Source organism: Solea solea, chromosome 13 (genome assembly GCF_958295425.1).
Source record: "Solea solea chromosome 13, fSolSol10.1, whole genome shotgun sequence".
Lineage (NCBI taxonomy): Eukaryota > Metazoa > Chordata > Actinopteri > Pleuronectiformes > Soleidae > Solea > Solea solea.
Genome location: NC_081146.1, coordinates 26,878,173 through 26,905,153, shown reverse-complemented (window position 1 = coordinate 26,905,153; position 26,981 = coordinate 26,878,173). Strand labels below are relative to the sequence as shown.

The 26,981-nt window shown below is 44.7% G+C and overlaps 2 protein-coding genes across 4 annotated transcripts; one reads left to right on the top strand and one right to left on the bottom strand.

The window, feature by feature from the left end:
- Window positions 1-128: 128 nt before the first annotated feature.
- si:dkey-250k15.4 (uncharacterized) lies at window positions 129-4,991 on the top strand. Of its 3 annotated transcripts, none has more exons than XM_058648163.1 (4): window positions 129-522; window positions 1,768-2,914; window positions 3,445-3,489; window positions 3,963-4,049. In XM_058648163.1, exons 2-4 carry the CDS (start codon window positions 1,780-1,782, stop codon window positions 3,968-3,970), a joined length of 1,188 nt encoding a protein of 395 aa, XP_058504146.1. In that variant the 5' UTR covers window positions 129-522; window positions 1,768-1,779; the 3' UTR covers window positions 3,971-4,049. The 3 variants fall into 3 exon arrangements, with proteins under 3 accessions (XP_058504146.1, XP_058504144.1, XP_058504145.1); XM_058648161.1 differs by having other exon boundaries at window positions 133-522; window positions 3,401-3,489; window positions 3,963-4,991; XM_058648162.1 differs by lacking the exon at window positions 129-522 and adding an exon at window positions 582-743 and having other exon boundaries at window positions 3,401-3,489; window positions 3,963-4,991.
- A 253-nt stretch (window positions 4,992-5,244) lies between these two features.
- Window positions 5,245-10,357, bottom strand: tlr21 (toll-like receptor 21). Its single transcript, XM_058646702.1, has 2 exons — window positions 9,698-10,357; window positions 5,245-8,383 (listed from the first exon to the last, which is right to left on the bottom strand). The coding sequence occupies exon 2, from the start codon at window positions 8,359-8,361 to the stop codon at window positions 5,449-5,451; it is 2,913 nt and encodes a 970-aa protein (XP_058502685.1). The 5' UTR covers window positions 8,362-8,383; window positions 9,698-10,357; the 3' UTR covers window positions 5,245-5,448.
- Between the last annotated feature and the right edge of the window lie 16,624 nt (window positions 10,358-26,981).

Genomic DNA, 26,981 nt, shown 5'->3' with positions numbered 1-26,981 from the left:
TTATGTGTGACGTTCATGAACATAACAAGAAATTGAGAAATACTGTTCAGAATTGACAAAAATCACATTTCGACTGCTTTACTTTCAGAGTAATAAAGTGGCCTTTGTTGGGACATCTAAGTATGTAAACCAAAGTAAACCAAAGTATGTAAACATTAAGGATGTAAACCAAATGGCAGACTAACAGAGAACTCCTTCATTTTCTAAAATAACTAATAAATGTACACGGAGTTGTGGGCACTCGTCTTAAACCCACCCACGGAGGAAGTCATTGAACCTAGCGTGACATTACACTTCCTGTTTGGTATAAAAATAAAACGTTTCAGGAAAATAATCCGTCAACCAACTATGTCCATGTTTAATGTCACATGTTAAATATGTAGAAAGAAAATGGAACAAAACACGTTTTCTGTGTGAAATAAACCACGTTGTGTTTTCCACGGTTTGACGGACGGTACGTGATTATGCTACATAACGGAAAAGTAACGTAACAGCTAAGTTACAGCTAATGCAGCTATTTCGGTAAGCGGTGATATTAATTCTTCATTTAAAGTTTACGTCATGTTTATTAATGAGCGGAACGTGTGTGTGTGTGTGTGAGTGAGGTCCATTCACGGAGCACCTGGTGCTGGACATTAACGCCACCTGGTGACGAACTAATCACATGATTATTATCAATATCAGTTACGTGGACATGTTAGCTTTAATTAGCTCAACGTTAACAGTTGTATTCCTCAACAACGGTGAGAAAAAAGAATGTGTTGTGTTTTTGTTTCTTGGTGTTTTGTTTCTCCTCAACACTTTGTTGGTGTTGTAAAGTTTTAATTGGTAAAGCAGTTAAACATTGTGTGGATGCTTTTAAAGGTTCTGGTTTCAGCACGGTTTATTTGTGATTTATTAGACACTGTAAAATCTAATGTGCATGTTCTTGATCACTGAGATGCATTGTGATCCCAATATTCAGAAGAATCGTATGTTTTGTAAGACTTCCATATTCCATATCGTAAGAATTCCATATTTTGGTCGTTAAGAGCTCTTGTTTGAAGGTAAATTGACTTATATGTGCATTTAGCAGCTTAGCTGTTAGCTTTTTTATATATATAACAAAGAAACCATAATGAATAACTTTGATTTGAGGACAAAATAATACTGAGATGTATTGGAATATTAGAAGTGCTTTACTCAGTGTGGTCACTCGGTGGCACTGCAGCTTTACTGTTGTGTTACTGTGTTGGTGGAGAGACTCCACCTCTATATCACAAATACATTCTGAGGATGTCATCTTTTTAAGTTCAGCACATATTGATTGACAACACGATTAATCAAGTAAATAATCAATAGCTGTATCAGTCATGCAAGCAATTATTTGTTTCAATCTACTAATTTAAGGTCCTTTTGACATCATTTGTTGTGTCAGTGGCTTAATAACACAATAATTGTGTCAGAACTATTTGAATATTTCACTCAGGTTGTTTCTATAAAGTTTTGCACCAAGTAAAGAAAATGTGACATGAAGCATGTTTGAATATGATAAAGCAGAGATCTACTGTATTTCTTTTGTCTGTGATAATGGCGCCACCTACAGTAAAATAAAGTAACAAGTAGATTGAAGTGATACTTCATGTTTCTTTTACAGGAAAGAAAGAGGTTTAAACGTTTTTGCTGCAACATGATCTTGTAAAGATGGCGTTGCTTCCTGTTTCCTACCTGCCTTCTATGTTTCTTACAATATACTAATTGCAGTTATGGTTGTTGTTTTTTTGGCAGTATCAAGTAAACATGAGCCACACGTTGGGCAAGGATCCATCTTCTGAAACAACCTGCTGCAAATGTTTAAACCATCCTGAGACAGATGGGCAGCACAGAATGAAGCGACTGAAGACCATCAGGGAGAGGAGACGGATGAGAAGCGGAGGGAAAAACGCAGCAAAGACAAAATCACATCACCATCGCTGCTGTCGCCAAGCCAGTAAAGACACAGCACATTCCTGTAACTGCTGCCTAGGTGGCTGCAATCCAAGAAGAGAGCCACTATTTGCAAAGGTGGTTCCTGCTGCTCAGGAGCCCAGCATCATCACAGACCACCGCCTGATCGGACACCACGGCCTGTTCAACCATGAGGTGAAGTCTGTTGACATTGAGCGCTTGTTAAGTAAGCAGAGGAAGCTGGACAACGCTCAAGAGAAAACACACAAAGAGAATCCTAATCTTTCACATCCGTCTCCAGCATCTCCAGCATCTCCAGCATCTCCAGCATCTTGCGGTAATGCTTTGGTGGACGATGAAGCTGCTGAGAATTTGCCATTTGAGGACAAAAAAGAACCTTGGTCTGACACTAGTGCTGACTGTCAGGAAATACAGGAGAAAATCAGCCGTGGAGCAGATCTCACACCCGCACAGAGACCCCAGCAGCAACGTCATCGTTCACCTGACAGCTACAGAAGCATCTTCTCATCCAAACACAGCTTTCTCGATGTAGTAATCAGCACGGATAAGAAGAAGGTCGACTCGGTCACACGTGAAAAGGACAAAGAGTCTCCTTTGTCTCTCACGCTCGACGACGTGGAGACACCGGTGACTCCGGAGAACAAGGCTCCAGCTGCTCCACAAACACACACCTGTGGCGTCAGCCCGAGCTCACCTCCGCTCTCGAGCTTTGCCACGCAGCACGGAGGAGAAGATCCCGCGTGTGTGTCTTTCATCACAGCGACGGCAGCGCGTCTGTGCGACAGTCTCCAGCTCCCACGTCTGTGGAGGAGAGACCTGCTGGCAGAGAGCAGAGAGAGGCTGTTGATGGTTCTGAGGGCGAGGCGAGGACCGTGGCTTCAGGAGAACCTCCTCACGGAGCAGAGACACGTCACTTTTGGTCCTGATCAGGATCATAGTCTGGATGGAGATGAAGTCTTGTCAGCAGGTAGGCAGGGATTTGAATCTGATTTTCCATTTTTTACAAAGTTTGGTTGTATGCGGTACCGACATGCATTAAAGATAGAAAATGTGCTGCACACAGACCCGTTGTATGAATGTGTGAGTGAATGTGTGAATGGGTGAATGGCAAAACAGTAGTAAAGCAACTTTTAATGCTCATCAAGACTAGAAAAGATATAAATCCAGACCATTTACTTTCACATTGCAGAATTTACTGAGAAAAATACATTAGTTTACTTTATCTCACTGTTAGTCGTAGATTAAAGTTAAGTAAACCTACTGTGTGGGTTCATGTGTGCACATACTGCAGCTCAAGCAGACACTACCTCATACAACCACACTTAAAAAGTTAGAAGCTGTCCTTGAGGTTCAGAGAGTAAAATCGACACTGTCTTCAGTGTGTGGCCATTTTTCCGTGTGTTTCTTCCAGATGTTTCCATTGTGCGACTAATAAAGACTGTTTTGTCTTCAGCATGCCATGTCGACACTGTTGATCAGTCTGCTTTTGACTCCCAGAAATCCACAAAAAGCAACCTAAAGCCACACCAGAGCATGAAATGGGTAAGTCATTGCCTTTAAACTGGAACTCTCTTATTTAAAGTTTAAAGTGAAGTGTTCCCCCCCCCCCAGTGTGTTTGTATGAGGTACTGATTATTGTATGATGTTCCTCTCTAATTAAATACTTTATTTTTATTTTAAGAAAAGTAAGCCAGTTAACAAGTCTTATAATCTGATAATTATACTGTAACGTTGTTTCTGAATTCCAACGACATTCAGGATTAGGGGAAATAAAAATGAGTGTGAGTGAAACTTGGTTGATAGTTGGATAGTTTAAAATGTTCCATCAGTCTTTCTAAAATCCTGGCAAACACAGAGCCACTTAACAAAAGATCTGATCAAATGAAGTCTTAAATATTTTGCCACTTTATCTCCCCACAGACGGCCTTTTCAAACTTAAATAAATGTCACATGTAAACTAGCTGTTATCTCTCCTTTGATACTGACCAGTCATTTTTTTGGTGTTTCCTGTGCAGACTGCTGATTGGTCGACATGTCCCACCAGTTTTTTGGATGATATCCTCAGGCCCAGGTCCTCTCCTCAGTTCTGCATGGACTTTGAACCCAGCGGAGCTTCAGCACGTGAGCATCTGTCTCCTCCGTGTCTCACGTCATGCAGGACAGAAAAAGCCTCAGTGTCTCAGCACTGGGACAAAAGTCTCTTCAGGCCAAAGTGCAGAGAGCTGCCGGGTTTTGATTCCTTTGAAAACCGCTTCATGAACCACGGCAGAACAGTTGGAGAGAGGCGATGTGTGCCTTGGTTCAAAGACACTCGGCCCTCTTTTTCTTACCAAACACAGCCAGTGCATTTCTCCCTGGAGTCTGACCCGTTCACAACTGACCGACGTTCTTTTCCTCCTCCGTTCTCCACCCACATGCCCAATCCTGATCCGAGCAGCCATCTCCAGACTCACAGACGATCCAGTCACACTGCCGCCGAACCTCTCCTCAGCTCTCACCACTCAGACATGATTCATTACCCTCCGTCTCACATGCTGGACAGAAGCCCAGCACCTTCCCCCTTTTCTTTAAGCCCCGAGCACTGGTCCTTTCCTCCGATGAAACTCTACTAATGTGTCGTCTACATGAAGCCTTAATTCACAACATTTAGCCTTTTCTTTGTTCACAGTGATGCTGTGTTTCTTTTCTAGTTTGAACTCACTCACCCACTCTCGATCTCAGGTTTTTGACCTCACATACCCTGACTTCACGTAAATCAGCCGAACACATAATACTGTTTCATTTTTAACTGTAGACACATTGCATCACTATTTGTGTGTGTGTGTAAAATACCGTGAGTGTTGTTATCATCTGGTATTGCTAACAGTGGCTAACCCGAGACACGTTTCCGACTTCTCGATTGGTACGTGGCAAACGTCACTCCTAATTTCTTATATTCATATGATCATAAAGTCTTAATTTTAATAGCAAATGTTTAATCTTTTATTCCCTTTTGTCATTTATTAGAAAAAGAATTTCACAATTATGTATTGTTTGCATATTTGTACCACTTTTCATTAGTAATATACACATATATACATGTATATATATGTGTGTGTATATATATGTATATATATATATATATATATATATATATATATGTTTGTTTGTGTATATATATATATACATATATATATATATATATACATATACATATGTATATATATATATATACATATACATATGTATATATATATATATACATATACATATGTATATATATATATATATATATATATATATATAGCTAATGTGGAAGTTATACATTAAAGGAAAAGGTCGAGTAAAACATGTAGTAATGCCATCAATCAAAATAAAGCATATGTGATCACAAGAAAAGCGACAGAGCTGATTCCTGCTCATGTAAATGATGTTGTTGGTGTTTCAGTGCATGAAATTGTACATTCACATCAGACTGTCATCACTCTCTTCTCACATCTAATGTCTCCAAATGTCCTCACTTTAAGCAGAATCACAATCATGTTCTCTCTCTGTTTGGATTCTGCTCCCCGCTCTCATGGCCCGACGGAGCTGATCCCAGAACAGCTCCTGGGCCTGCACCGGGTTAATGCAGTCTGAGCTCGGCCACTGCAGATAGGTCTTTTTGAGCATGACTTTCCTCATGCGGTGAAACGACGACAGCTGTCGCTCAGAGATGGGCTCCAGGAACACGAGCAGGAGGACGTCTCGGTGCTCGTCAAAGAGTCTGTAGCTGGCGAGCTGGATCTCCAAAGAGCACCACTCGCTTTGTAGAAAGCTCCTGCTCACCACACACACGGTCTTACGGCTGTTGTATACGGCGGAGACGATGTTGTCCACGATGAAGCGTCCCAGTTCAAAGTCCCTGTGATGGAGGCAAAGTTTAAAACCAGATCCGTCTCCCTCCAGGTTTGGCACCAGATGGTCCATGACCCACTTCTCATCACAGGAATTATAGGAAATAAATGCATCAAATGTGCAGTTCTCCTCCTCCTCTCTCATCCTGCGCCACTGCTCGCTGAACCACGAGCGGAACACGTAGTAGCTGTACTTCAACTTCCAGTAGAGTTTGACATAAAGAATGGGAGTGAGTGTGAACAGGAAGATAACAACAGCCGTGCTGAAGAACAGATATTCTCCCAAATCTATGAAACAAACTTTGGTATCAAAATTGTAGAATTTGACTTCAGCGTCATGCGGACACGGCTGATTGTAGAGATAAACCACTTGGACGTTTGGGTTTTGTCGCGTCCAGTTTTGCAGCAGGCTGTTCTCGCAGGTGCAGCTTAAAGGAACATTACGTATGTCAAGGTAGCGCAGTTTCTTTAGGCTCAGCAGCACGTTTACATCCATGCTCCGCATCACGTTGTAGTTCAGCTCCAGCATACTTAAATGTGTCAGATTCCCAAAAACCTCTGCTGAGAAGTCCTCGATGCCCACATTCTCTGCACTGAGTTTGGTCAAGTTTCGTAGCTTTCTGAAGACTCCCGCTTCAAGTTTGGCGACTCCTTTACAGCAGCTGTCCAACGAGAGGAAGTTCAAATTTGTCAGGTCATCGAATGCATCAGGGGCAAACTGAGAGAGGTAATTGTTGGTGAGATACAGATTTTTCAAAGAGTAAAGACCACGGAAAAAAGCGGAGGGTAAATTCCCGAGGCCATACGGCCTCTGTGCGTCCAGTTTCAGATCTCTGAGGTTGCGTAGATTGGAAAATGGTGAGTTGACCTTTTCATTCAGGAAGCAAATCTGATTACCTTTGAGATCCAACACTGTGAGTGCATCATGAAACACGTGATGGAAGGAAGCGTCAATCTGCAGGAGGTTGTTTCCATCGAGATAGAATTTGGCCAGACTTGTGAGCCCTTTAAGACCTGATGGCTGAAAGTGAGTGATCTTGTTACCTCCCAGGTCCAGTGTGGTCAGATTCCTGAGCCTGAGGAACGTCCCGTTGAAAATGACAGCGATGCGATTGTTTCGTAGGTTAAGATATTGCAAGTTAGAATTATCGTGAAAGGTGTCTTTTAACAATTCGGTTAAGAGGTTGTTGTCCAAGCGGAGCGTTTGGAGCATCCGTAGCCCTCTGAGAGCTAGATGGTGGAAAAAGGCGATTTTGTTGATGTTGAGCTGGAGCACCTTGATATTTGGTGTATTAACGAAAGCCATGGATTTCACTGAGAGGATGTGGTTGTAGCGATAGCTCAGCTCTTCCAGGAAAGGAATCGTTTTTTGAGCGCAACAGGAGGGAAGGGCGTTGAGGTGGTTATGCTCTGCATTGAAGCTTTTTATTTGCATCTGTGGACCGAGGAAGAGAAGACAACTTGTACTTTTCAGTTCATTGAGGGACAGATCCAGAGTCCCTGTGATTGTAGGACAAAGGGAAAATGTGTCATTTGGCATATTCTCAATCCCATTGCTACTGAGACTTAACTTTTGAACGGGGTTTGCCTTTCTTTTTAGCAAACTACACAGTTCAGTGAGCTGGCTGTAAGTTTTCAGACCGGTGCCTGAAAAATCAACAGCATTTGTTCTGATGTTACTGATGTTAAAAAGCTCCACTACATCAACATTTGTTGAACGCAAGCGCAAATAGATCACGTGTTTCAAATCCACTCCGTGAAAGGCTGCCGTCGGGAGCCGAGCGTTGTAGGACAGATCCAGGACCTTAATGAAGCCCAGAAAAGAAGGTTTACATCCTAACGTGAACAGATTATTTCTACATAAATATAAAACACTGAGCGACGCAGGCAGTGACGCATTGTGGCCGAGTGAGGTCAAATGGTTATAGCAGAGGTCCAGGGTCTTCAGATTTGGGAGATGTGACACAGACTCGACAATCCCAGAGAAATCCATCAGAAGGTTTTGCCTCATGATCAAAGTGTTCAGAGTGAGAGTGGTCGAGAAAATCCCCACAGGAAGCTGCTTCAGTTTGTTATTCGTCAGTGAGAGAAACGTGAGGTTGTGGAGGTCCTTAAACACATCACGGCTGAGCTTGGAAACGTTGTTACAGGACAAGTTTAAAAACTGAAGCTGGTGCAAGTTTTGGAAAGCAGACGGTTGAACGTTCGTCAAGTGGTTATGATCTATTCGGAGGAACTTTAGATTTGGTAGATGAGCAAAGGCGTGGTTGGGAATGAGACACACCGGATTAAAGGCAATGGTCAGATTGGTGACAGATGACGGCAGGTCGTCGACGAAGGCAGATATGTTCCTCTCCCGTCGACGGAAGCAGCTGAACTGTGTTCCCGTTGCGTGTGAGTCTGCGATGCAGTTGTTGAAGCTATAACCAGCGATGAGTTGAACGGCACCAAGAACAAGAGCGGCCGACAAATACTGATGACAGAGGGCAGACATTTTTTGTCTCTTATTTGAATATGTTCGAAAACTCTTTGGGTTCATTAGCTGAACGCGGCACAGGAATCTGAGGATAGAGAGAAGGAAATGATGTCACATATCACAACGTATACGTTTGTTACAGAAGAGGACACAACATGGAGGCAGAAGAGCCGCAGTGGTGACTCAGCAAGATGATAAACCGGGTAACAGGGGGCGCTGTGCCCTCTTACGTTTCACATACGCCCTCTGACCAAAATTCATCACTCTGCTTTACACAACATGCAGTCTTGCTTAAAGCTTTTCCCTTTTCCCGTAAAAATATTAATAATTAATAAAAATATTGGCCCCCAGGTCGTTTGAGTTTGACGCCCCTGCTTAACTTTAGGTTAGTTATGACATGTTTCCACCGGCTCTACTCGCCTCGGCACGGCATGACACGGCACGGTTTAGGTTGCATCTCCACTACAAAAAAGTACCTACTGGGCGGAGTCATCACTGCACAGCTGCATGAAACGGCGGTGACTTTGTTTTGCACACGACACACACACACACACACACACACAAACACACACACACACACAAACGAGTGACTTGTAAAGCAGTTGTTTTCAGTGTAACTGAATCATTAGAATCAGTTCATTAAAAATATTTGTTGGGCACTTCCGCCATGACCGGAGCACAGACTCCGTCTGACACGGTCACTGGACTGAAACACAGCAGGTCAGGGTCTGTGATGATCAGCAGTGCTGTCACTGAATACACCAGACTCCTGGTAGTTGTTGGGAGATTAACCCACGTTTTTAGGATTGCTAGTGGAAACGCAACTTAACTGTGCCGTGGCGAGTAGAGCCGATGGAAACACAACATTACACTTTAAGCGGTGATGAATATTTTATTGTCCAAGAAACTTGAACCCTGTAAACAGAGTATTCAGTTCCCTTTTCATGCTTTCACTTCCCCTTTCACTCTGCTCTTGGCATTTGTGCGACTCTAAGAGAAGTTAGAAAGTGGAATTCTATGGAAACATCCAATTAAAAGGTTGATAGTTACTATAGTAGGATAGTTAGTATATATCTCTATAGATGTATACATAGATAGTTAGTGTATATACATGTATGTGTTAACTTGTACAGGCATTTAATGACAGCGTCTATTTGTGATGGTGGTATTAACACATTCATGTAGAATCCTGAGTGAATCCTTGTAAATCCCCCGTCAAAGACACAGCTCCATTCTTTGTCCCTTGACTTGTTTAAAAACAACATTTCCAAACAAAATCTGGCTTCAGATACTGTTCTTGCAGTTAAACATTAGTGACATCATGAAAGTCAAGAACAAAACAAGTCATTTCTAAATGTAAAGTACACATTTCCAAGTCAAACTGACTTAGAAACCTTACCTCGTCGCTCAGCTGCCGAGCCTTCATCAGAGTCCTGCTCTTATCATCTGAAAGAGGAAGGTGGGGACAACCCAGTCTTCTCTTTCCTTATTCTGTCACAGCTCATCACATGCAAAAAAACAGAAGTCACAGCATGATAATACCACAAGCTGTAAGAAACCAATTTTATCTATTTTATGTTATAAAATGTCATCTACTGTTAAAGAGTGTATTAAAAGTGTTGTGTTGCTCACAGGTTAGAAGGCGGGGGGCATCACACTGTGGATGTGGTCCGGTGACCTGGTTAGTGTCGTTTTTAGTCAGGCTTCCTTCTTCTTATGAGTGACAGGTGATGAGTTCAAGGTGCAGAAAGAAACCCGCCTGACTCAGGACTCGAACCGAACAAAGGGATTTTATTTGGTGAGGAATCAGACCAAGCTCTGCAGCAGCTCAGGAGAATGTGTTCCTGCCGAATCTCCGAACAATTCTGCCTGCAGAAGAGCAGGTCCATACTTTTAAAGGTGTCTCTGGCATCCTTATCTCAAACCCCACATTTGATGGTTGCTGCTTTCTCCTGTTTTCTAGGGGCCCCCGTTTTCTTCATTACGATTTCTACATTTCCTCGATGTATAGTGCATGCAGCAGGATCAGAACGGTTCCTCCTAAAATCAATGATTAACTCCTTGGTTTTTGTCACTGTTATGTGCCGGTTTCGGTTGTCCCCCCCCCCCCCCCCCTTCTTCTCCCTCTGAGCAGGTACATGCTGACCTCACCTGTGCTCAGCCCTAATTGCCACTCACTCCAAGCAGCTGAGTATAAAAAGGGTGGTTCTGAGCAGACATTCAGCAGGTGGCTGAGTGTCTGGAGGAGCTTCTTGAAAGTGAACTCTGCGTGACCAGAATCCAGGTTCGTTTAGCCCTAGTTACTTTTTGTTGGTAATAAATATTGTTAAACTTTTCAGTAGGTTTCCTGCCTCCTCTTTTGCCCCAGACAAACAAAGGTGTTACAAACAAAAAACATAGACACAACCGGGTTGTAACAGAATATAAGGGGTTTGAGGGGTGATGTAAAGCGAAGAAAGGTTTATTCTTTGTTGAAGAGGGAGGGGGTAGATGTGGCTCTACTACAGGAGTCCCACTTAGACGACAATGAGCATCTCAAACTTAAATACAGTTGGTGTGGCCAGGTGTACTTTTCCTCTTTTACTACCAGTAGCAGAGAAGTTGTTATATTGATACACAAGAATCTACCATTTCAATAAAAGTATATAAAGGACAAGTACAGAAGATTTGTGATTATAAATGGTGTCTTGAATGGCGAAGAAATTACTCTGATGAATCTTTATTGCCCACCTAACTAGAGTTTGGCATTGGGTCAGCACCCCAACCCTGTTGACTTAAAAATGGTATAGGAACAGCAGGTGTCAACCCATTGCATGCTGGGAAAACTCCCAGACCACTGATGCTGGCTGGAGGCGGAGCTTAAGTTAAAAAAAAGGAGAAAAGAATCAATGAGACAGAATCTTTTCATCATGGCCGACATTTTTATTGTACAAACACATCACGAGTCACATGATTAATGTGAGCTGCTTAAGGCTGCAGGTACTTTCACCTGGATCAGGTCCCCCTGGACTGGGTCCACATGGACCAGATCCACCTGGGTCTGAGTTCATACTCAAAAAGTCCTCATCTCACCTGCAGAGGACAAGGACATCAGGTCCAAACAGGAGGACAGCTGATTTTAAGGGCGGTGTGTCTGTGACTGACAGGTTAGGGTTAACCTGACAGCTGTGGTTGGTTACTTGTTGTTCAACCTTCACACCACCACGTCCATTCCTCAACCACCGCTAAAAATATCCGGTGACATTAAATCCGTTTGGCAAAGTCTTTGTTATCTTCATCAGTTCAGCTCATGTCCATTGGTCCATCCTCATCTCCATCTTCCTCCACACCTTCTGTCCTGCTCTTTATCTTCCACTCATCCCCGACTTCCTCTCCGATCACAATCCTGGTCTCTCGTCTCTCCTTGTTCACCTCCTTTCTTTCCTCCTCCGTCTCCTTTCCTTCCTCCTCGCTGTCCTCCTGCTCGTCTTTTTTGTTCACCATGTCCTCATATCTGCTTTCACCCTGCATTATTTCTTTATCTTTTGTCTCTTTTCTGTCCTCTACATCTTGTTGTTCCTCCTGTTTCTCATTTGGTGTCATCTGTCCTTGTCCTTCTACCTTTTGTTCCAACTCTGATGTCTCAAGTCCTTGCCCTTTTTTTGGTTCCTCTTTTTTTTCCTCTGGGGTCTCTAATCCTGGATCTTCTTCTGGTTCCTTGTCGGTGTCCTCTTCGTCCTCCCCAAGCCAATCAGGAGAATCATCACCAAGAGCTTCATTTCCCAGCAAAGTTTTGGTGAGGATCTTGAGAAGGTCCAGTTGAGCATCCTCTGGTGTCTGACTCATCTCTTCCTCTTCTTTCTGAAGAAGACCCGTCAGCATGAATGAATTCCTCCAAAGTTGGTGAAGTTTGTTTAAAAGCGTCAGAGCCTCGACCGTCCAGTCCACCAGCAGCTGGGCCACAGTGGCTTCGAGACGCGGTGATGCCTCCTCCAGCTCCTTTGGGTTTCCTGAGCAGAACTTTGCCCAGGAAGACAGGATGAAGCGCTGCAGCACCGGCTTCAAACAAACCTCCAGAGGCTGAAGTCTGATGGAACAACCTCCAGGAATTATTGCTGGGAGGGTGCCTGACCCACTGAGGGACGCAAGAAACGAATCACCCGTGTGCTCCCGGTGACGGCCTAACACCAGCAATGACTTACTCCGCTGTGTTTGACCAGACATGTGCTGTAGCCAGATCTTGTTTGTCCAGCGATCCAGGAGTTCTTCTGCTGAAAGGCTCTTCAGGTGGTCCTCCTGGAGGATGGTCCCAGACAGATCTTTTTTGACAAACTGCTGGTTCACCAGCACCAAAGACGGCAGCATAGTGCCATCTGCCAGTGCTGTCAGGTAAACTGTGACGAGAGGTACTGAACCGTTGAGTTCTAGGGCTTCTGCACGGTGACACTTGTCCTGAACTAGTCTCAAATCCACAAAGAGACAAAACTTGTCCATTGCAGCTATGGCGTTTTCTGGCAGCTTGTGAACACAAATTATGTTCTGGGTGAATTTCTGAAAAGATTCGACCTTGTCCTCCAGGGAAGCCGGCAGCGTGCGTGTCAGTGTGGCTGCTGTGCCGATGCTGCGGACTCCAAGCTGGTGCCGCAGCATGAAGCCGACCGCCCAGTCGTACGAGATGCGGAAGGAGTCACTGAAGCTGCCCTTCTTCTTCAGTGTGGATGCTTTGTGGAACAGGCTGCTTTCTGTGATGGGCAGCTGCTGCTCGCGCATGGACAGCACCCAGGCCACCATGCGACAGTCACCGTCCAAATCCATGTTCTGGTCCTGCTCACGATGTTTCAGGTGCTTCTTGGCCTCCTTCAGCCACAATCGGATAAGTTGGGTCTCAGTAGAAAAGACCCTGGATGCCTGGTTGAATCCGTCACACAGGGCGAACAGGGCAACTCTCAGTTGCCGGGCAGTGAGGACATCATCGCGTTCTTTAGCCAGGACAGTCGATGGCTGACTGTGGCAGTCTGTCAATGGCAGCAGATCAGATGTTGGATGTTGTTCATCTTTAATATCTTCAGATTCTACGTCCATGTCATCCAGATCATCCACAAGGTCATCTTCAGAGAAGTCTAAGTCCTCTATGGGGGCCATGGCCCCATCCATATTGTCCTGGACTTCATCCACCTCGACTGCTCCACTGCAGCACAAACAGTCAAATGTACAATTATCAAAACTGAAGAAAACAACAACTAAGAAGAAACATTGTTTAAGAATGAGTATCACTAGAACTTAACTGATACCAATAATTATCATTAGTCCTATGCTGTGTTTCCATCATGGTACAGTATGGCACAGTTTGAAATGGTAAAGTATGAGATTTCGTTTTGTGACGCCGTAGTGGTGCGATGTTGTTGTTACCAGGAAGTGTGTTTGGAAAAACAGTAGCACTGTGTTGTCATTCATGTTCATCAGTATCACTTTAGTACTGACCAACTTCGTTCTGCTTCTTGAGTCACAAACCAACTGTTGTTTGGCTCAAAAACTTGAATGAAATTAGAGACAAACCTCGATAACACAGACATTAACTGTGACTGTCATTTAATGAATGAATGAATGAATGAATGAATCAACTAATTAATTGATTGATTGAATGAATGAATTAAATAATTCATTCATCAATACAAAATTCTAAGTCTTTCTGCATGGAGGTCACATTTTGTCTGTGTGCGTGGGTTTTCTCCAGGTTCTCCGGCTTCCTCCGGGTGACCTGTCCAGGGTGTGACCCTGCCTATAGCCCCATGTCAGCTGAGGTTGGCACAGCGCCCCCATGTGGAGGATAAAGTGGTACAAAATGGATGGAATACAAAGTTATATGTGAACATAAAGAGTGAAATAATTACCTGACTGCGTCCTTCAGGAATCCTACTTTAGTCGACCCTATTAAAAACAGAAGAGTCTTAAAATGTGGACTCTTATACAGAATCAAAATCAGACTCAGACCTTTTGAAAACACTGACCTCGTTTCAGAGGCGACAGTTCGTGAAACTCCCAGAAGCAGCTAGGCTCTTTGCACAGGTTCACTTTGCAGATGACGCAGCCGTACACACTGTCGTGGCGAACGCTGTTTGAATTGCAGTTCTTGCACCTCTTGGAGATGGAGCTGATCCGACCCATCCTGTGCCTTTCTTTAAGGACTTTGTCCGGCACCTCCCCTCTCGTCCCGCGGGAACTGGCCACCTCCATCGTCTCAAAGTACGCCTGGGCACACTTGGCCAGTTGGTTGCCCAAACGCTTGCGGAAATTGACTTGCGTGAAAAGGCCGTCCTGCACCCAGGCAGGTGGGTTCTCTTTCCGACTCTCACGCAGGATGATAAAAGCGTTAACAATGCTCAGGTTGACCAGTAACCAGAAGAGGCTGCGCCAGTGTCGGTCCTGGGGTATTCCTCCGAGTGGGTTACAGGCCAGCAGCTGCTTACAGATGTCCACCCCTCGCATATTCTCCTGGAGGAGGCGAAAGGCCATTGGCCGGTCAATGGGGTCCAGGCCTCCTACTTTAGTCTGAGACCTCCTCCAGACGGCATCTGCTTCACCTGGAGCTGCATTCGTTGACAGGCAGCCCATCTCCTTAGTGTCTCTCCAGCGGGTGGCCAGTAGGGGGCCAAACTGCCTCTGCAGGAAGTCTCCAGGTTTGTCCAGCTGGCCCTCCTCCCACAGTTCTCGGGGCAGAATGGGGTTGGGGGGAGGAAAGGAGCTGGAAGTATAGATGCCCTGGTCCAGGAGCTTCTGCATGAGCGGGACAGACGTGAGGGAGTTAGCAAGGTAGAGCTGGTGGTGTTTGTTCTGCAGGTTCTTCACCAGCTCTGGCACCACAGTGAAGCCTGGTTCCTGGTTGGACTTCACCCCCACCTCGATGAAGAAACGGTGGCAGTACCCTGACTTAGAGTCGCAGAGCAGCCACACCTGTGGCTGGGTCTTCAGGTTTCCTTTAGTGTCGCAGCTGTCCTCATCCAGACTGGGCAGCAGAGCGTGGTCAATGGTCAGGCAGCAGTTTGGTTGGTAGGCGTTCCACATGGCTTTACCAAGGATGTCCAGCATCGGCCTGAAGATATGCAGGGGGTCGATGGACTTACTGGTGCTGCGATACTCCTCCGTAGTGAAGCTGCCCATGCGGATGTTGGCAGCGATCTGCTTGAAACGCTTGTAGCTCATGGCACGATAGAAGGTGTAGCTGTTGTCGTAGTGATTCCAGGACCAGTACTGCGTTGGATCAGGTAGATTCTGGATCCCCATCAGAATGGCCAAACCAATGAAACCTTTGATCTCATGAGTACTGACGGGGAGCCAGTCAGGGGGGGAGTGGCCCAGGAAGTGGCAGGTCTTGGCATGGTTGTTGGTCTCTTTGGTGATAAGGTCCACCAGCGTCTGAGGGAACAGCAAGCTGAAGAAGTCGATGGCGTCACTGGTTTTGTTCAGAGAGTGACAAGGTCCGCTGCTCTCCGTGAACGGGGCGATGGTGGATTGAGAGCCAACTTTCCCTTCCGGTGATTTCCAACTATCTGCCGACCTCCAGGACGGCTCAGGCAAGTCCTGCTTCTGTCCTGGTTCCTGGTCTTCTGAAGAGCGCTGCTCAGCATCGCAGCAAAGCTGGATGTCAGGTTCAAGGTACGCTGAAAAGAAAAAGGAAAAAAATGCCTGTTAATATGTGAACGATTATTATTAGAATAGATTATATAGCTAACACTAAAATTGTCCTCATCATGGTTCTTTTCTGAAGGTCACATTAGACCTGGAAGATTTCACAGAAGCTTCTTAAAGGGGACATATTACGCAAAATCAACTTTTTAACCATTTTAATACTTATATTTGGGACTCTGGAGGCCCTACCAGTCACCAACGTGTGGAAAAAGAATACTCCGTCATGTTTTCGTGGTTCCCCTTAGTGTAAGTATAGGCGATAAAACACTCGATGTTGAATTCCCTGCGCTTATGACGTCATAATGCGCATTTCACCGCGAATGTTACCGCCCCACCAGTAAGTTTACTTCGAGAGCTCCACCTTAGCTCCACCTTGTCCCTGCGAGAGTGCAGGCGAGGGAGGAAGAGCGGTATTATGTCAACGCGGAGGGACAAGTGTGCTGTTCGTGGCTGCACAGTGGAGCACAGTGTTTTACACAAACTTCCACAGAGGATTTTATATATGAAGCTAATGTGCCGGATAAAGTCAGCAAACGGAGCACCGGAGCTGGCGATCAGTCGCATACAGCGGCCGTTTAGGCAGCTCGCCGCTCGCCGCTGGCGATCAGCGGTGCCGCGGTGGCGATCAGCGGTGCCGCGGTGACGAGGTCTCCGGAGCATAGTCACCGGTCTGATACAGTAACATACAGCCGCGCGCCGCTGGCGATCAGTGGTGCTGTTCCTAAGTGTTTTTAACTGATTAACAGTTCGGCACTGTTCGGCTCGATCCTTATGTAGAACGTCTCTTCCTGTGACGGCACTCTGGCTGTTTTCTGCGCACGCTGCCATGTTGATATTGTCAGAGAACTAGTGGAGGGAGGGGGAGACGAATAGAGCTGTAAAGCGCTGTAACGAGGACAAATCAGAAACCCCCTGGAAGAAGTGGGTGTGTGTTTGCCTGTGTCTCATTTGCATGTAAAGGGACCATGCACGAAAACCGAGCGTTCTGAAAGGGGCGGGCTTAGCAGGGTTATTGAACTGCTATGATGCTTCATCCTTATGGTATTTTGACCAAGGCATGTCACTGACATGTTCATTAGGACACCAGGGAACTATTTTAATGGGGGAAATAGGGTATAATATGTCCCCTTTAAAAAGTGTTGACACAAATATTGATACAAATCTAATTCCATAACCGTACAGATCGCCTCTGTGACCTCTGAGCTTTCTCCCATTTTCTCTGTACAAGGGTTTTTGTGGTTTGTCCTTAATGTGAGGATCTAAGGACAGAGGGTCTGAGGACAGAGGGTCTAAGGACAGAGGGACGAGGGACTGAGGAAAGAGGGTCTGAGGACAGAGGGTCTAAGGACAGATGGACTAAGGACAGAGGATGTATAAACCCCTTGGAGGAAGATTGTCTGTGTTGTTCTGTATAAATAAAGTTTCATTGGGACTTTATCGAACATCACAAACATTCAAAATATGTTAATTGTGGTGAATTTGTTATTTTATGATATTCAAAAATGTTACATGTATATACTATATGTAAATATTGTAAAATGGACACAAGCGTCTTCAAATGTCTGTCCAGCACGTCCACATACAGTCCTAATGATTTATCTTCAAGTGCCACAAGGGGGAGCTGTATTTCTTCAGTCAGTTCAGTAAGAAAAATGGTAGAGGAACACACAATCTTTTTGAATTTTAAAGACAACAGTGACACGAGGGTGGTCTTACTCTTGAGCCTGCAGGTGGCGCTGTAGTGATCTGGATTGGTCAGCAAGTGATCGGCCATGTGGTCAGCAGTTTTAGGCCTGAAGCCACAGTCAGAGCAGAGAAGCTGGAACAGACTGAGGAACAGAGACATGATCATACACTGACCAACACAACCACACACTGACATACTGCACATACAGTAATCTGGCTTAGAATGACCTATTTTACGGTCACGAGTGAATATTGTAGAAAAACATTCATGTTATTAACGTCAGCTGCAGATCTAAGTTTCATGCATTCTTGATATTCCAGGACATGATTGTGGCTGAGGTGCTCGTGTTTCTTCCTGCTGCTACAACTTTAACTTTTTGATTTATTCTTTGAAGCATGAATATTAATCTATACATCTATAATATAATCTATATCCATGGTTCCCAACCTGGGGTCCAAGCCCCTCTAAGGGGGGGCGCAGATTTTAGGCTGCTCTGAATTTGTGAGGTTAATATAATTATATTTGTGCATCCCAATCAGACACTGGATAATTAGAAGTCAGTATCACCCAAATAAAAACTATAACCTTTCAATTTATTATGCTATTTATCACCAACACCTGATCATGTTCCTGTCGTGTGAGAAAAAGTACTAAAGACTCATCGGGACCAAAAAAACATGAAGAACAAGAACAAGCCTGGACACAAGCAAGGGGGGCTTCAAGGAAACAAGGTTGGGAACCACTGCTCTAGATAACTGCCAACAATTTTCATTTCAGTGCATCCCTACTTAACTTACACCTTAACTTACACCTGAACCTAAATCTGACCAAATTAATTAATACTCAATAATTCTCACCAAGGAGGAGGACGTCTGTGGAGAGGGACGACTCTGTCCACGGAGCGAGGGACATGGTGACTGAGGGACAAGAAAAATATGTTTATGTACTGTGTGTACTACTGCAGTACAGTCTGTACTACTGTAGTACAGTCTGTGAACTACTGCAGTACAGTCTGTGAACTACTGCAGTACAGTCTGTACTATTACAGTAAAGTCTGTGTACTCGTGCAGTACAGTGTGTACTCCTGCAGTCAAGTCTGTGTACTCGTGCAGTAGTACTGCAGTACTTACTGGATCATGTGAGCAGCATAGGCTCTGGAGCAGCAGCTGCTGTACGGACACAGGAGACAGTGGACGTGTGTCGGGTAGTGGGCGGAGACATCTGACGCGTCCGTCCCACACTCCAAACACACCACTCTGCCATCGTCACATGGAGACGTCCTGTAGGGGGCGACAGAAAACAGGAAGTGATTGGAGGCAGTCAGTGAGCAGTGTGTCAGCTGACCTCTGCACTCACCTGTACAGGTGGACGCGGCGGCCTCCTGGTCTGTGGACAGAGGAGCGGGGGGACTTGGAGAGGACAGCAGACTTCTGTGGATCCGTCTTGATGTGGATCGGCTGAACAAGGGAAGAGTGGATCCGCCCACCTGCTGATGTCATTGGACGGCGGATCTTGCCATAGGTCCTGATGGTCACCTGCAGAGGCCGAGAGAATGAAGCCATGAAATGGAGAGACGGGAAATGAAGTGGACAGAAGGTGAGGGTGGTCAGCTGACCTTTGACCCTGGCGGGAGTCCTTCCAGCTGAGCAGGTCGGCGGAAGCTTCGGTGGTTTTCAACTTTATGCTGCATTTTGTCCTTGAGGAAGACAAACTGAAGACGACACCTGTTACAGTGGAAGGCATGGTTCACCTGAGACACAAGAGGAAGAAGAGTGAGCACGGTTGTATGATGTGGGTGTGGCCATTTGTTGCATTTTCCTGATGTGGGCGTAGTGGTTACCTTGTGTAGGCATGCCTAGTGGTGAGCTTACATGGTATTGTATCATTGGCCGTTTCTCAATATCCATACTTGTGCGTACTTGTGCGTACTTGCGTACTCCCGTACTTGTGAAAATGTCATCAGCCTCAGTACAAGTGCTGTTCCAATTCTCAAGTAAGCGAACAGCGAGGACGGTAAGCGAGGAAGTGTCCTCGCTCCGCCCATTTTGACCAAGTATGCATCTGAGGTGACTTAAGCGTACTTGGGATGGCCATGTATACCAGAATACATTTCGGCGGAACATAGCAGCAGATAATAGCAATATAAATCTGAAATAAATATTTTTCTGTGTCCCGGAACAAAGTTTTAACATCATTAGAGGCGAAAAATTAGTCATTTAGAATTCAAACATGTGGTTTGTGTATGAAGATAAACCAGCGTTTATAGTTTTGAGTTTGAAAGTTTGTATATTATTAATGTTTGATTTATTTTAACTTTGAATTTTAGATTTATATTAAAGTCGCACGGTCATTGTATCTGTATTTAAATATAATATGTAAATATTAGATATGTAGAGTAGTATATATTTGTACACGTTATATATGCTGTAATATATCTATTTTCCACATTGTATTATTTGTATTGTATATTTTAATAGAAATAAATTAATAAATTAAGTTAAATATTTAAAATGTGAAAATAATAACAATATATATGCATTTATTAAAAGTATTTCATATGTTCATTTATCAACACTGTAGGGGGCAGTAATGAGACTGCAGCACTTGGCGCCAGCCACCATTCAAACAGCAGAACAATACATACATACTTGCTTGCTTGCTTACTTGAGTAATGAGAAACAGCCACATACTTGTGTAATCCTGTACTTGGCAAGTATATACTCCCAGCGTACTTCTCAAGTATATACTCCCAGTAAGCAAGTACATACTTGCTTACTTGAGTATTGAGAAACGGCCATTGTTTATGGTAAGGGTGAAGTTACCTGATTGGTGTGGGCGTGGTTACCTGGTGTCTCAGCAGGTGCTCCTGGTAGCTGGTGGGGTTCCTGGTCACCTTTAGACAGAAGATGCAGAGCAGGAAGCGCGAGTCTCTGTGGAAGCTGGCAAAGTGCTGCAGGACGTCCGAATAGAAGGAGGAGCGATACGAACACACCTGCAAGTCACACCTGAGTTAACGATGGCCAATGCACTAAGAGGACCATCAGGGTCAAAGGTCGAACATCAGACTGACCTGGCAGACGTACGGCATCTCTCCTGGTTTGTGGTTTGACTTCATGTGGTTCAAGAAGGTCGGCTCGTTTTCAAACGCCCACTCACATATACGACATAAACCTGTGGATGAGCAACAGACAGGAGAGTCACGACAGGTGACATCAAGACAGGTGAGTCACAACTCTATATCACCCTATAAAAAATGCTTTTATTTTAAAATTCAGTTGTCATGCACATTATTTGCCTGGAATATGGTGACATCATCATCTTTATTTTTTTTGTTTGTTTTGTTATTGTTTATTTATTATCTTTGAAAAATGAATGAAAACAGTTTGACAGAATAGGTTTCAGGTGTGTGAGTGTGTGTGGCTTTTACTGGAGGCGAGGGCGGAGCCGTGCACCAGGTCCTGGTGAGTCTGTAGCTGAAGTGGAGACGAGAACTGTCGGAAACAAAATCGACACAACTTTTCATCATCAGCACCAATCAGCTGTGAGTGCTGGAGCATGTGTTGCATCAACCTGTACGCACACGGAAAAAAAGGTATAGATTAACACACACCTGTGCACCACCCCCCTGATCTCAGGTGCGTCTCTGGTGCGTCTTTGGTGCGTCTTTGGTGCGTCTCTGGTGCGTCTATGGTGCGTCTATGGTGCGTCGCTGGTGTGTCTATGGTGTGTCTATGGTGCGTCTCTGGTGCGTCTATGGTGTGTATATGGTGCGTCTTTGGTGCGTCTATGGTGCGTCTATGGTGTGTCTATGGTGTGTCTCTGGTGCTTGGTGGTTCCCACCTCAGGTTATTGTCAGCCAGGTGAGTGCAGATCTGACAGGTGAAGGTAGAGGTCTTGATTCCCAGGGGCAGAGGTCTCCTCAGACTCAGGTCTCCCTCAAACGTGCCGTAGTAGAACTCCTCCACACTCATCACCACCTTAGACAAAGGTGCTGAGGCAACAGGAGCTGTGGGAGCAGGTGAAACACAGAACCTGTTCAGCTCAGTGGAACCACACCTGTAAGGTGGACAGTGAGGACAGGGGGACAGTGGACAGCGGACAGCGAGGACAGTGGATAGCGAGGACAATGAGGACACAGGACAGAGAGGACAGTGGACAGTGGACAGCTGGACCCTGAAACAAGATTTGATTATTACCAATAAAAAGTAAGATTGAATGTTACCAGTAAGATTTAATGTTACCGGTAAGATTGAGTGTTAAGATAAGAAGATAAGAGTGTTACCAGTATGTTACCAATTAAATTGAATGTTACCAGTGAGATTGAATGTAACTAGTATGGATTGAATGTTACCAGTAAGATTGCATGTTACCTGTATGCTACCAGTAAGATTGCATGTTACCTGTATGCTACCAGTAAGATTGAATGTTACCAGTATGGTTCCAGTAAGATTGAATGTTACCAGTGAGATTGAGTGTTACCAGTAAGATTGCATGTTACCTGTATGCTACCAGTAAGATTGAATGTTACCAGTATGGTTCCAGTAAGATTGAATGTTACCAGTGAGATTGAGTGTTACCAGTAAGATTGCATGTTACCTGTATGCTACCAGTAAGATTGAATGTTACCAGTATGGTTCCAGTAAGATTGAATTTTACCAGTGAGATTGAGTGTTACCAGTAAGATTGCATGTTACCTGTATGCTACCAATAAGATTAAATGTTACCAGTGAGATTAAGTGTTACCAGTAAGATTGAATGTTACAAGTATGTTACCAGTAAGATTGAATGTTACCAGAAAGATTGAATGTTACCAGTAAGATTGAATGTTACCAGTATGTTACCAGTAAGACTGAATGTTACCAGTAAGATTGAATGTTACCAGTATGTTACCAGTAAGATTGAATGTTACCAGTAAGATTGCATGTTACCTGTATGCTACCAATACGATTGAATGTTACCAGTATGTTACCAGTAAGATTGAATGTTACTAGTAAGATTGAATGTTACCAGTATGTTACCAGTGAGATTGAATGTTACCTGTATTGATGGGTGACACGTTTGCACTGCTGCTGCTGATCACAGTCACTTTGGTGACTCCGTTAGCTGAACTGGTTTGAAGAGCAGGAGATGACGCCATCTTCAAAGAGTTGGCCCCACCCACCGGGGTCATCTGGACATTAACTGAAGAAAAAAAGAAAAACATAAGATGAATGAATGAATGAATGACTGAATGAAGCTGATCAACCCTTAGTGGTCACTGACTGGGTCCTGGTGTGCTGGTGCGGATGGTCAGAGTGGTCGGCAGCTGCAGAGGAGTGAAGGTAGCCGCTGGCTGGGCGGGGCCTCTTAAGGAGGCGCAGCTTGTACTGCTCTGGTTGAGGATGGGGGACACGCCCACACTTGGTCGTACCAGCTGACCCAGGGACGAGGCTGCGGAGATAGGAATGAATGAATGAATGAATGAATGAATGAATGAATAAGCAGCAATGATCAGCTAAACTGGGATCAATCATCACATCTGACTGTTTGACGATCATAGGATGAAGTGGGTGTGGCTTACACTGTATCAGCGTGAGTGGCTGGACCGACTGACCCGGCTGCAGGTTCAGGACCAGCGGAGTCCCTGTGTTCATCACCGGGAAACCCTGTAGAGGAGAAGCAAAAGGCATGACCTCACAGTGATCTCACATTCACCATCACATCACATTCACTGTGGCACATTCACCATCACATCACATTCACTGTGTCACATTCACCATCACATCACCTTCACATCACATTCACTGTGTCACATTCACCATCACATCACATTCACTGTGTCACATTCACCATCACATCACAGTCATTGTGTCACATTCACATCACAGTCACTGTGTCACATTCACCATCAAATCACAGTCACCATCACTGTGTCACATTCACCATCACATCACATTCACTGTGTCACATTTACCATCACATCACAGTCACTGTGTCACATTCACCATCACATCACAGTCACTGTGTCACATTTACCATCACATCACAGTCACCATCACATCACATTCACTGTGTCACAATGTAGCTAGTGTTAGCATGACTTGTGAAGAAGCTAATGAAACATGAGTCACGTAAAAAAGTGCTGATGTCACAGTTATGTTCATAACTTCTTGTCAGAGTCAGGGTCAAAGGTCAAGTCTTTAGCGCTGTTATTGTTCATTGTGTGGACGTCTCTTTAACCACTGTCTCATAATTATGTGTTCCCCCTGTCCCTCGTCCGTCTCGTCTCTCTGTCCCTCGTCCGTCTCTAACATTAGCTTAGCTTCAGTTAGCGTGTGGACACTGGCCTTGGAGACAGAATTCCTCTTTGTCTTCCTGTTGAACACAATTAACTGTCTCTCAAATGTGTCCAGGTCCAGGTGAGACGAGCACTTCCTGCTTTTCTTCAGGTGAGACACGATCCTGAAGTATTTTCCTCCACATCCTCCACAAATGACCATCTGTCCTCTGCTCTCAAACGTCCGTCCACTGTCGTCCTCAAATCTGAAACGCTCCACTCTAGTCTGAATCTGAATGAGACGGAGAGAAACCAGTCAGAGGTTCTGCAGTCTGAGGCCGTCCACCTGTGTCCACCCGAGTCCACCTGTGTCCACCCTAGTCCACCTGTCTCCCTGAGTTCAGATCCACTTCAGGCTCCTCCCAACCTTTAATCTCTGTCATGTTTTTTTCTTTATTGTTGGTTTAATGTATTAATGGACAGTTTTTTCATATGTGGTTGTTTTGAGATGGCTACAGACACAGACAGAGACACAGACAGAGACAGACAAAGACTGACAGAGACACAGACAGAGACTGACAGAGACACAGACAGAGACTGAGGCAGAGCTAAAAACAGAAGCAAAAACTTGTATTAGGTCATCTGCTGTCGGGTTTAACGTACATGAACGAAACTTGGTACACACGTTCATTAGGTGGGGACGGTCAAAAAAGTCAATGGCAACAATCCTGTGAATCCTACGGGTAGGCCACCATCTTGGATTGCACGCCAAATCGGAGGCGATTTTGGCCATTTCGCATCAATGGTATTTGAACAAACTTGTCCTAGAGCTTTCGTGTGATCACCTTCAAACAAGTTGAGAATCTAAAATCGTCGCAGGTTTTTTAAAATGTCACATGACGTATGAGAACGGGGGCAGCAAAGTTGGCGGAAATTTTGATTATTTTTCGCAGCAGAGAACGAAACTCCTACAACTTCGTAACGGAAAGTCCGATCATAACAAAACTTGCTATGGTTGATGATGGGCCAGTGCTGAAGACATCTATGACAAACCAGTACATTTTTAAAAAACAGCGCCTCATAGTGGTGGCAGACAATACACCAAAAAAAAGTTCCTTTACGATTTCAGGAATAACTTTTACAGAGATTATCGTATTGACTTCAAAATCGCTGAAAACACTCAAAACACACGGTAGACGTGCGTGCTGAATATGATGCCACAACGATTAACGGTGTTGCTATGGCAACTATGCAAAGTCGGATTTTTGCGACAAAAACACAAACTGTCACAACTTTGTAAATCCTGGTAGGAGACACTGACAGAGACTGACAGAGACACAGACAGAGACATATTTGACTAAAGACTCAAGTCTAACCTCACCAACCCTGACATAGGATTCTAAGATGGCTGCCACTTTTACTTTCACCCTATAATAACAGAAGTGACTGTCATCATGTGACTGTCCCGTCCTCCTGTCATGTGACTGTTCTGTCCTCTTGTCATGTGACAGAGGGTGTGTTTGTTCTGCGTACCTGGGCGGTCAGGAGAATGGGTTGGCCGCCTCCTGTCCTTGTCGCTGGAAGGAGAAACGTCCCACCTGCTGTCTGCGTCAGGATGAGGGGCGGTCCCTGAGTCATTATGGGTGGAGCTGAGACAGGAGGGGTTGGGGGGGCTGAGAGGTGTGTGACAGAGGAGAGGGAGGTGGTGATGATGGGAGGAGGAGGAGCCGTCACTGAGGAGGAGACGCTCCACACAGGAGGTGACGCTGAAAAAGAAGAGAAGGACAAAGTTAAAAGACTGGACACAGTGATGATCACACGCACACACACACACACACACACACACACACTTACCTGCTGGACCAGGTGTAAAGAGTGGAGTTCTAGTGGACGGAGTCTCAGAGACTGGAAGAGGGGACGAGGAATCTTCCACTGCAGAGAAATGAGATTCTCACTGTAACTGAGTCAGGTTCACACGTTCACTCCACTGAGTGACGTCACACCAGGGAAGGTGGAAAATATTCTACATTGTACTACTTAATTCTAGGCTCAAAAACATGGCTGTAATGTCCAATATTCACATCAAAGCAGAGACCAACAACTGAACGAAACAAAGAGATCAATCACGCTGATCTAATCACAAATAAAATCAAACAGCAGTGAATTAGATGATAGACGTTAGAGATGCGCAGATGAGCTGTAATGTCATCCGCACCTGCTGCTAAATATCAATAATCCACCCGCAGCAATGTTTTTTCAACAATTAATACCCACACCCGCCAGTCACCTGATTATCATTCATTGTAGCAGCAGTCTGATAAACAGAATATGTTGTTATGGAACACAGCAGCTGCACAGATCCTCTAGATTAACTCATTTCAGATCTAGTCAATATGTTAACCTACGTATTATTTATTTGTTTATTTATTTCAACCACGACCCGCCCACACGCAATCCACCCGCTCCTCACATTACTGATGTCCGCGGGTGTTCCCGCCAACCGCGCATCTCTAACAGGTGAACTCTCACCATTTCGGGGGGGGGGGGGGTTCTGAAAGCATTTTGCATCTCGTGCATCTGCGCAATATCATAGCGCATGATTTCCGAAAATATACAATATACTATACTACGCCATCTATTTTTATAAAATGCTGCCACACTGTGACGTCTCTGGCATGGATGTTCGAGGACAACTGACTGTAGCTCAACATTAAATAAAACCACCAGACGTTCTTTAATCTTTCGGTCTCCTGTGGGTTGGGCTAATCCAAAATACTGAAAACAAGGGGGGTGTTCTGAAACACCCCCATTAGCACTTGGTACATTCCTCCAGATGAAAACAAATTAACCATAGACTGTATGAAATTAACACAGAAGAAAGTCAGAATTTGAGTCGAACCAGAACGTATCGACTGATTAATCGACCAGTCGACCGGGATTTTACATGGTAAAGTGTACAATCACACATCAACACACTAACACACTAACACACCAGTGAGGTGATTGCTGCGAGCCTAATGGAAATGTTTGACAAGTTCCTTTGAGCAAAGTCCATGTGATTGTGAGGGACAAAGG

Coding starts and splice junctions, on each gene's coding strand:
- si:dkey-250k15.4 (XM_058648161.1), top strand. CDS start 1,780: ATGAGCCACACGTTGGGCAAGGATCCATCTTCTGAAACAACCTGCTGC. Junction 2,915..3,400: donor AGATGAAGTCTTGTCAGCAG/GTAGGCAGGGAT, acceptor TTTTGTCTTCAG/CATGCCATGTCGACACTGTT. Junction 3,490..3,962: donor CACACCAGAGCATGAAATGG/GTAAGTCATTGC, acceptor TTTCCTGTGCAG/ACTGCTGATTGGTCGACATG.
- tlr21 (XM_058646702.1), bottom strand. CDS start 8,361: ATGAACCCAAAGAGTTTTCGAACATATTCAAATAAGAGACAAAAAATG.